The 11,458-nt window shown below is 41.4% G+C and overlaps 1 protein-coding gene across 1 annotated transcript; it reads left to right on the forward strand.

Annotated features, from left to right (window-relative positions):
* Nucleotides 1-656: 656 nt before the first annotated feature.
* On the forward strand, nt 657-950 carry LOC143439588 (large ribosomal subunit protein eL37-like). The gene has a single exon (XM_076925929.1). The coding sequence runs from the start codon at nt 657-659 to the stop codon at nt 948-950; it is 294 nt and encodes a 97-aa protein (XP_076782044.1).
* Nucleotides 951-11,458: the final 10,508 nt, after the last annotated feature.

Consider the following 11,458-nt stretch of genomic DNA (forward strand, 5'->3'; position numbering starts at 1 on the left):
TAGCATGGCTGTGGTTAAAGGATTTAGGGAACAGGAACTCACACTGCTGGTCAGAGCCATTTTGAAAAAAAATACTGAGTTGGTTTCTTAAGCACAAATATATTAGAAAGCCTGTTATTCTACATTAATGTCGACTTCAAAGAAACAAAAACAGATATTTGTGCAGTTTTTCACATGAATATCCATGGCAGTATTTTAAAATAGCATGCTACTTGGGACCAAGGTAGATGTCTAGCAACTGAATAATATACTAGCAAAGTGTATGAAGTGTGTATTTTATATAGAAATAAAAAGAAAACAACTCTGGCACATGCTATACCACAGAGAAACCAAATTATGCTAAGTGAAAGGGTCTGAACTCTGTTCTAGTTTGCTTTCTATTGCTGTGATGAAACACTATGAGCAGAAGCAACTTGAGGAGGAAGCGCTTGTTTGGCTTATGTGTTCTTATCCAAGTTAGGGCAGGAACTCAGGCAGGGCAAGAACCTGGAGGCAGGAGCTGGTGCAGAGGTCATGGAGAAATACTTTTTACTGCCTTACTCTCTATGGGTTGCATGCCCTACTGTTGACCACCAGCAAAGTGGCGACATCTCACAGAGGGCTGGGCCCTCCCACATCAACCTTTAATCAAGAAAATCCTCCCTGGCAGAAGCAAGATGATGAAAGGAATGCCATTCTTTGGAAATCGTTGCAATAAGACACACAAGTCATGCCGCTGCTGTGCCTCCAAAGCCTGCCACCTTCGGAAGTCCACCCGTGGCAAATGTGGCTACCCTGCCAAACACAAGAGAAAGCACAACTGGAGTGCCGAGGCTAAGAGACGAAACACTGCCAGAACTGGTCGGATGAGGCATCTAAGGATTGTCCATCGCAGACTCAGACAAGGATTCCATGAAGGAACAACACCCAAACCCAAGAGAGCAGCTGTTGCAGCATCCAGTTCATCGTGAGGATTTCAATCAGTCATAAAATAAATGTTCTGGTTTAAAACAAAAAAGCCCTATATACGTGCCTATAGGCTAATCTGATGGAGCCAGTTCTCAGCTGGAGTTTCTTCTTCCCAGATGACTATAGCCTGTGTCAAGTTGACAAAAACCAATCAGCACAGATGAGTTTTCTTGGTTTTTTGGTTTTTTGGTTTTTGGTTTTTTTTTTTTTTTTTTGGTAGGAATCCCCTTGTAGGAAATACTCAGAAAGGTTAGTTTTGAGTTTTGCGAATGATTAAGGTGTCCTGCTGCATTGGGGGCAGGGAGGGATGGTTGCATAATGAAAAACATTAAAATTATTAGTAAAAGCTTCAAAGAAGACAAGAGGAAAAAAAATGGGTATTGATTAGGTGGAGACACAGGAGAGAAAGAACAGAGTGATTCAGGGAATAGCACTGACATGCTCCAAGGCAAGAAAGAACTTCATGAGTTTGAGAGTAAAAAATGTTCTCTGTCAGTGATGGTTAAAGTACAAACATGTTTGAAAAGGCTGTGAGGGTGTCTGTTACTCTGTAAAGGCTGTGAGGGTGTCTGTTACTCTGTAAAGGCTGTGAGGGTGTCTGTTACTCTGTAAAGGCTGTGAGGGTGTCTGTTACTCTGTAAAGGCTGTGAGGGTGTCTGTTACTCTGTAAAGGCTGTGAGGGTGGCATACTTTGTATGAAAGCTGAAAAAGGAAGGATGAAAATGAAAAAGAAAAAGGACAGGAATGTTGGGTTAGTAAGTTAGGTCAGACCATGTGCTTTGTAAGTCAAAGTAGGAAAGTGGAATTTTAGTAACTGTTGATCCGCAATGAATGTATATATTCAGAAATAACCTGATTGCAGTGAATGATGAAATGATATGCTTAAATTAAGTAAATTTGCCAAGAGAAGTTTTAAAATGTGTTAAAAAATCCCTGCGTGGGAGACAGGTAAGAACTTAGAGGGAGAAAAAGAAAAGGAAGGGGTGTATGGGGGGGGATTATGTCATTATGTTTCGATTTCAAGTTTTCCTTTTATATGACCCTTAAGTAGAAAAGTCCAGAAGCTAGGTTGACTGTGATCTTAGAGCTTTAAGGAAAGGCTTACACTTGTTTTCATGGAGTGGGTAAAGAGCCTTACAGGGGTGAGTCTGCGCACTCCAGCCCATGTTGTGTTGTTTTTAAAAAAGTAACGTTACCTTTTGTTGTGTTTGCTGTTGACTAAAGAGTCAAAACATATTTTTTTTTTTTTTTTTTGGTTTTTTCGAGACAGGGTTTCTCTGTGTAGCCTTGGCTGTCCTAGAACTCTGTAGACCAGGCTGGCCTTGAACTCAGAAATCCGCCTGCCTCTGCCTCCCAAGTGCTGGGATTAAAGGTGTGCGCCACCACCGCCCGGCTAAAACATAATTTTTATATGAAGTTAAACATTTTAGAGTCCTGAAAGCCAAATTCCTAAAATCACAAAAGAACTGATAATCAAAATATTTTAAAGAATGGTATTCTTGGAAATATCTTGACAGGAGAGTCTATAGAGATGGCCAGCAGTTAGAAATTTATACAGTCCTGGCTGAGGACCAGAGTTTTGCTCTCAGTACCCATGTCAGATGACTCATAATCAGTAACTCTGGCTCCAGGGGATCGGACACCTCTGGTCTACTTGGGTACCTGTTCTCACAAGCCTATACCATATATGGACATATACATATGCATAGTCAAGAAGGAGAAAAATAAATCTTAAGGAAAATATCTATATATTCATATATTGATGATAGAGGATGGTAATCCTGACAGATGTCAATTTCTTCTTTTTTTTCTCAGTTTCTCTACATATACAGAGCATGCGTACACATATGATTGATTAATTTTTAAAAAAATGTCAGGATGCCAATACCAAAAAAAAAAAAAAAAAAAAAAAAAGAGGGGACTGCATTTTTGTCATGAGAATTGGTTAAAATTGGGAGTTTTGAATATGTTTCAAGTTTTTGATTCATTAGAATTTAACATTTTCAGTAATATTAGTAGATATTGGATTTTTTTAAATTTCAAAACCTGGTTTTATTTTTCATTGTGGATTTTAAGTCTAAAGTTTACTTTAATTATAAAGAAAAAGGAAATTGGCATCCGTAGCCAGACTTAGCCAGAAGGGAAAAGGTTCTGTTCAGAGACAAATTCTGGCAGGGGAGCTAGGAACTTTATTCTTGTCTTCAGACTCCCTGCTGGTAGGAGCCACAGAGCTGACTGGCAGGTCTCCTAGTCAACTTTCATTCTTGGCCCCATTTCAGCTCCTTCCTCACCTATGATCCCCCATCTCTCCTGGGGAAAGGCAACCAGGCTGAATAAAAGCAACAGGGTGGTTGTGTGATGGGGACCAGTGGTTCCCAGACACTGGGTTAAGAGGCCACCAAATTGATTTCACTGGAGAGCAAATTCAGATCTGAACCCAGGTTTTCAGAGGTGAAGGACATCTATTGATTTTCGTCACAGTCAGTTTACAACTGAAATGATCGCCATTTTAGCCGTGTCAGATTGCACAGATCTATTGGAAATGAGTGCCATTGCCCACTGGAAGCTGTTTTTCTTTGGACTGAATTCTATATTGTGCATCTTGCAGGGAATATAAAGTGATAGGACAGTGAGCAGCAGCCGGGAAATTCTCTGGTGATCATTACTTACCTCTACAGGCAAGTGAGGCAGCCAGGAGGGGAGGAAAGCTGGTCTGTGTTGAGAGCAACCATCCCTGCAGGGATATACTTCACCTCAGCCACCACCAGGATGTGGGGCCAAAATAACTTTTCTAAGCCCCCAGCCCCCACTGTTGCTGTTGTTGAGGGCAGTGAGAAGAAAGAGCCTCTTAGTCCATGGAAGGGACATCTCTTATAGGCTTGGATTAGGGTAGGGCTGGGCTTCTTGGCTTAACAACATTAAACACACATTTAAAGTGAATCTATCTTTGCAAGACATTTAAAATAATTCAAGTTTCTTTCACAAGAATTTACCTTCTGATGATGGTCTTTCCTCTTTAGAAAATGCTAAAATAAAAAAGGCCTTCCTGTCTCTTTGTGAGGCTGGGGTTCACATTTGACATTTTTAGTCTGGCCACCTGAGAAATGGTTTTTGGATTGTTTCCTAGCAAGTAAAAATTTAAAGTAGGCATTTATCTACAGAAAGTATTCTATCATCTACTTAAAAAAAAAAAAAAAAAACAAAACAGAAACAACAGAATTAAGTATTTCTTTCAAGAACTTGAGTTCTGTTTTTGTGATATTCCAATGATAATCCATTGATATAACATCTGGATACATTTTACCCAAGTGATGAGCTTGTTCTGCCCTTTGTGAGCTACAGTGTGACAGCCACCAGGACACATTGTCCTCTTCTTTATCACTGTGGTCAATTTCATTACTGTTTCTTCAACACATCCAGAGTTTGAGTCCCAAATTTATAAAAAGTGTCATTTGTGTGCATATTATATATGTGTAAGCCCAAATGTGTGGTACATTAAACATACATAGTGTTATTATCACTGAAATTACTATACATGTGATGCCTGTAGTATTGATAGGCAAAGTGAATGAAATAAAATGTATCATGTTCCTTGTGTCTATCTGGGTCTCTTAGGTGATTTTTGGTATTTTAATCTTCATGACAAGGATGTTATGTGTATTCCTATTTTACTGATGGAAGCATGGAGGTTCAAATAGGTATTGACAAGGTAAGGAAGGAGATGCCCACTCTTGGAAAAATAAATCTCTGTTCTTCCCTCAAATCATGAGACTCCCAGGAAGGTCTCCAGGGAAGTTTTGATGCTCACTATGGTCCAGCCCTGGCTGATAGGATCTTTCCACCTAGCAAATCTTCTCATAGCTCACCACTGCCTACATCCCAGGGACTCATTACAACACTGTACAGAGGTATCATGAAAAAAGTCTACAGAGGATTTAAAAAAAAAAAAAAAAAAACCTCAAGTTATAGTCTGTGTTATCTTGTCAACAAATCTGTTATTGGTTGTATATAAATTAAGATGGTACCTAAAAGATAAATACATCTAAAAGCTACAAAAGCTGAAAATCTCACAGTTGGGTCTAAAGAGATGCCTGAATGGTTAAGAGCAGTTTCTGAGCAGATTTCGTCACTCACACTGGGTGGCTCTCACACACACACACAAACAAAACAAACAAACAAACAAACAAAAACAAAAACAAAAAAAAAACCCACCCATGGGTTCTGAAGGGATCTCCAAGGGGCTGGATCTGAAGACCCTCTCTGACTTCCATGGGTATCGTCACACACATGCATGTCCACATACAGAGTCAGTTCCAGGCTAGCCAGAGCACATAATGGGGCTCTTCAAAACAAATGGACAAACGAAACCCAAACCACCCCCCCCCACCACTAAGACATGGGCATGAGGAAATGATAGTGAATGTGACAACCATGATGAACTTGGCAAACAAGAACTTAGAGGCATCCCTTTTCACCTAGGTGATATATAGCATCTGTTCTTACTGCTGCTGCTAGTTTATATAGTTGGGCTCTTGTTACCCTGGAGGGGTTGGGGAGGGGGAAGGACAGGAGGTGCATAAGACTCAGAGTAATTTTTCTGTATGAGCAGAATCAAGAGAGAAAAGTGTTTGATTGAGAACTTGGTTGAAGGATAGGTCAATTACATCAGAAGGGTAGGTGCTGACACAGTGGCCCTTTGATAGATCACAGTAAAATCTCTGAGACTTCCAAGTAACCATCTCATAGGTCACAGTACATGAGGCCTTCAAGAGGAGGCCCTGGAGCCCTTCGTCTAGCCATGTGTGAACATTACCTGTAGAGTTTACTCTTTTGATCCTCTCTGTATATTGACTGACCTGCTGTTTTGAAATCTTTATGCTTAAAACGTTTATTACTCAGAAAAATTATGGAGAAAAACAAGGGATGTAGGGAAGAAAATGGGGAAGATGAGACGGGTTGGGATGAAATGAGGTTACTAAGCAAGTGGTGTAGACCGCTAATAGTAGGTACGTGGTTACGAGTAGCTGTGCTATGGCTGGGAAGATAGTTCAGTCACTGAGGCCTGGCAAGCATGAGGGCTCAAATTCCAGCCCTGGCACCGACTTAAAGAGCAGGTCATGGCAGTGTACACTTGTATATCTCGGCACGCAGAAGGTGGAGACAGCTGGCAGCCAGCTTAAGCTGAGTCAGAAGGTTCCATGTCCTAGTAGGAGCCCTAACTCTAAAAATCAATGTGAATGGCACCTGAGGGTCTATCCCCATTATTGACATCTGACCTTCACATACATACCTCTACACACATATGTACCCACATGTAAACATCCCCCCAACGCAAATGAAAAAAATCACAAAATTGTAAGAAAAGGGAAATTGCCATAATTTGCTCAAGGTGGCGTGAACTGGCATGATTCTTTCCAGCTCTTTCCAATGCCGTGGAAGAGATGGCATATCTGTAACTTGAAATCAGCCACGGTGTGAACATTCACTTCACAGAGGTCATATAATACAACAAACCAAAGTGCCTGCACCCCGAGAGCCTGCCCACCAGAACTACCTTTCATATGAAGGCATTCTTTATAAAAATTACGACCTTTATCCCAAACAGTAAAACGGAAACAAACATTTTTTTTTAGGGATGCTGAAATAGGCTAATTTGCCCCTTTCAACAAGCTAAGGTTTGGGAAGTAGAGGTTTTTCCAAGAACTTCTGAGAACAGGGACTATACCTGCTTGAGTCTGTATTGTGGTCTCTTCATGAAGCTAGAGATATGAAGGACAATGCATGTAGCCAGAGATATGAAGGACAATGCATATAGCCAGAGATATGAAGGACAATGCATGTAGCCAGAGATATGAAGGACAATAAATAGCTGTTGAATAAATGGATGCTTTCATTTTAAAACATTTTCTGCTTCCCGTGTACTGCTTCCAGCTTACATGCGTGAAAACAATGAAAAAATACTTGGTTAATATTCTGTGTGAGGTTGCCATTAGCTCCTGTGGGCAGAAAGTATTTAACATATGGGAAGCAGAAGGTCCCAAATTAATCCCATCTTAACCTCAGAAAATGCATAAGGGAAGAAAATTCACATTACTGATTACACACGGGCACCTGACAGATAGAAACGAGATAATAAGTAGATATTGACTTCTGTTGAGGTGAACATCAAGATCTATTGACCTGAGAGGTAAATATTGACCGAGGTGAAGTCCAGGTCAATATTTGCCTCAAAGAACAGGAAATCTTAATGCCCACCAATACATAAAGGTTATATGTGAATTTTTACATATATTTTCCTGGCATAGCATTATGAAAGCTACATAGGTTTCAGGCAAATGCACAGAAAATCTGTTTTGAAGGTAAAACTTTCGTATAAACGGCAACTTAAAAGAACAACAATTTGTCTCTTCTCCATTGCTGAGCCTATAGTTGAGGAGAGTTGGTAGGACTTTGGCTGTGGCATGGCAAAGGTTAACCAGACCTTAGAGAGTTCACACCATCCCTTAGATGGGTACAATGAACATCTTATCAAAGCATCATGGCTACCAGTGACATTGATGTCTCTCGACAATCTTTGTTCATCATGCCTCAGTCTTTCTTCTGAAACAATAGATCATGGGCATGAAAGGGTATCCGTGTAATTGTTAGATTATAATTTATTTCTTAACTTTATAATGTTCTCTATCAAAGATGATCCTATATCAGTAAATCCTGTTAATTGTGCACCTCTCTATGACATTAGTGAAGGAGTGTGTAGGTTTTGAGGGAGTGAGACATCTTAATTGTCTAGCCTTCACTTCCGAGTTGGTTAGAGGAATCTTCAAACATCTAAAAACGTCAAACTGTCTAGCACCAGATATTCAACGATTTCCAGATCCTATGAGTTGGTTCAGGCCACGCTAGAGGGGAGTGGCTTCCCCACAAAGTTGAGGGAGCCCATCACCTCCTAGAGAACCACAGACCTCACTCAATCTGAATCGAACATCATTTATTGCCTCATGTCCTTTCCTATCCCTGTCCTTGCTTCTGCTTCTCTTAATTCTCAGACCAAGAAACAAGATTAAAGGTCCCTAAGGTAGACAGAATGTCAATATTTTAGCAAGACACACTTGGGGTCCTGGCTCCCTTTCAGTTCAGTTAAGTTTCATAAGTTAGAGAGAGCGTCCTAGACTCTTGAGTTCTCCCATATCATACATAGTGGATATCAGAACGGGGAAATGCCTGAAAGGGAAGGGTGAGAGGCCAAACGAACACGATCTCCTCACCATCCTTTTACCCGCTGCTACCTGAAACATCCACAGAAGCTTCACGAAGGTGGAGTCAGGAGCACGCAAAGATTTTAAGTTCTTGACTCATGCCCCTCCCTCCGTGAGGCAGTCTCTAATGTATGCATTGCCTGATTTCATACATGCTGATTGCATAGCGATTTATTCTACAAGTGCCAAGGAGAAGAGTCACCCCCGGACTAAATGTAAAATCTTTATTCTCACCAATGTCTAAATCATTGTTTTCTCGCGGCTGAGATCATGTGGCACACATTATTAATAGCTCTGGTCTCTCCACCACTTGACACGGCGCTCCAGCTGTCATTCTGTTCCCTGGCTCGTATGATTCTTGCACTGGTGAAGTGCCAGGCCCGGGTCCAGCCCATCAGTCACTGTCACCCACCACCCAGTGATGAATAGCCTGGCCGTCGCAGTGGCGAGGCCTGGGCTCTGATTCACAGACGCCTGACTTTTACCAACTCAAGCACACCAGCTGAGGCCTATCCGAGCTGAGGAAGGCCGCAGTGACCTGGAAATGGCCCCGCCTCCTAGCCCTGACTCTCCCCTGGTCCCTCCCTCCTCAGATTAGTTAAAAATGAAACAAATCCTAATGTGATCATGTCACTAATTATGCATTTAATTCAGTTATAAGGAGCTAATGGCTCCCTCAGTGACAGCTTTTACTGCTAAAAGGCAATTCATTCCTGAAACGGAGAAATCTAATTACCCAAAATGCTTCATCCTAATCCTTTCAAAGAATAATCTTATTTGTAGACATTAACATCCCAGATGCTGCTGCTGTTTGTCCATTATGACAGTGTTTGTCCTGAATAATGTATAAATAGCTCTTTCTGGACAGTTGCATGTCACTAAATCAATACAATTTGCTGCCTTCTGTTACATTAAGTCGGCCTGGGCAGGCTGGAGAAAATTAACCTTTTGTTTTCCTCCCCTCCCCCTTCTCAAAGGGCCTTCAGAATTAGAAATGAGCAAGGATCAAAGAGGGCCGGGGTGAGGATAAAGGAGACAGTGAGGAGAGGCAGGTGTGAGCCACAGCTAAAGGAGAGAGCTGCTGCAGATGCTGTGGCCTGGGCCACCAGTCATGGGAGGAAGAAGACAGAGGATGTCTATGAAGATTGCTCAGAAATTACTCCAAACATGGACTTGGTCCATTGCACCTCGAGTGTTGATTTTTCGTCTCAAGATTTCTTAATTCGAAGCGATGTTTTCTTTGCTAGGGGGGACTTGGATGCCACGTGCAAAGTTCACAGTTCTGGAGTTGGAGACCCGCAATCATGTACCTCATTGGCTTCGATAGCCTTGTTCAGAATGCTGTTTGTAAAGCCTTGGGCATTGCATGATTTGTGTAATCTACGGAGGTAACAAAGGATTCACATAAGGATAATTTCATCTGGTTCATACTACCCTGTAAGATGCCATGAGCCTCTCATCCTATACTTGAGGAAACGGAGGTTGAAGGAGTTCTCCAAGTGACTGGGACTCCACCTTCTGTCTCCTGATTTCAGATGGTACCGTCCTACTGTGGCCCCTCAGTTGACAGAACTCAGGATCCTGGCTAGTCAGAAGCTCTCACAGCAGGGGTGCTTTAGAGCAGCCACAGAACTCAGGGGCACATACTCAAGGGCACATATATATCTATGCTGTCTTCTCTGCCACACTGAACACAAGATGAGTTTTATTTATTACAAGATCTTAAAAAAGATTGTATTTGACATTCTGAATACTATACACTCTCTTGGGAATATTAAATAAAAAACATTTCTGCAAAGGGACAGGAAGTTCTGGCTTCGTCTGTTGTGCCGTCTCTGCTGCGGCCACTCAGCTTGGCAGCTGTAGGACAGACACAGAGACAGACAGTGACTGAATGATGGTCACGGAGAGGTGACACCCTGTATTGTCCCAAAGAGACTCCTCAAGGGATAATATTTTAAAAAGCTATTGCTTCTCAGCTTTTTGCTAAGATCAAGTATAAAAAATATGAACCGGAAACAATTCTGGTTTGTAAACCTTATGTTTTGTGACGTCACAGTTTTATTCTTGCTCCTACATAGCACCCATGTCTTCTTAGATTGTCTTATTATTGTAATACAGACATCTCCTGCCTTCACATAAATTCAGAGACATCCACAGAGGTTCCTGAAAATAAGAGCAATATTTTATAAATGGGAATTTAGTGAGAGTGTCTTCTATTTCTTGCCCCTGCCTTATTCTTCTACTGAATTCACTATGACTGTTTTAGGTGATGACCATTCAGTTTTACAGTTGCATTATTGTTTTTGTCGTACTTTCAGGTACCAAAGATGAAATAAGGGATACACAGTACAGTGTAGCTACGGGCAGTAGGGTCTTCTGTTTGAGTTAATGTGCCAGTATCTCGAATAAATGCTATTCAGGAACAATATTATCAGTATCAGGCAGAGCTGTTTCTAAAGGACTAGTCAGTGGTGAACCAGTAACATTTCCACAGTCAGCTTTGAGATGTGTTACAGGAAAGGAACAAACAGGTTTCAGGGAAGAAGAGAAAGCCAAGTTTGCATTTTAACTGCCTCTCAGAGGGTGTATGCTAAAGGCTGATTGACAGCCTGTTGTCCTGTTGGGAATTGGTAGACTCTTCAGGAGGTGAGGGTCCTTGGAAGGTGAGAGTCATAGGATGCATGCTCTGGGGAGGGATACTGAGAAATAAGACTCTTCCCTCTCTCTTTGCTGCTTTTCCACCTGAGCTGAGAAACTTGGGTTTGTCATCCACTCCTTGATACAATGCACTGTCACAAATCCCAAGGCAGCAAAATCAAGTGACCATAGACCATGAAACTCTGAGTCAAAAGAAGGTTTTCCTTGTTCACATATAAATTTCTCAGATCGGATGTTTTGCTGTGGGGATGTGGAGTTGACTCTAGGTCAAAAATAAGGTAAGATAAAATCCAAACCACAAACCTGACTTCATCTACGTTGTTGTGAAGGTCACACCATGCAGCAAACAATACCAGAGTCCTCACTGAGCAACGCTTCTTGATTATTCAAAGCACACAACACAGATTTGCTTATAGGCTTGCCACTGGTATGCACCGATGTATAGAAAATGCTGTTTTGTATAATACTTTAATTAACCATGGAGAAGAAAATAAATAGGCTAAAGTTAACCCTATGAGCACAGAAGTTGCAAAAATATTCTCAGAAATTTCAATCGAGTAGAGCGTTCAGCTCTGCTTTTTCTGAAACCAAAT

The sequence above is a fragment of the Arvicanthis niloticus genome, chromosome 27, assembly GCF_011762505.2.
Source record: "Arvicanthis niloticus isolate mArvNil1 chromosome 27, mArvNil1.pat.X, whole genome shotgun sequence".
Lineage (NCBI taxonomy): Eukaryota > Metazoa > Chordata > Mammalia > Rodentia > Muridae > Arvicanthis > Arvicanthis niloticus.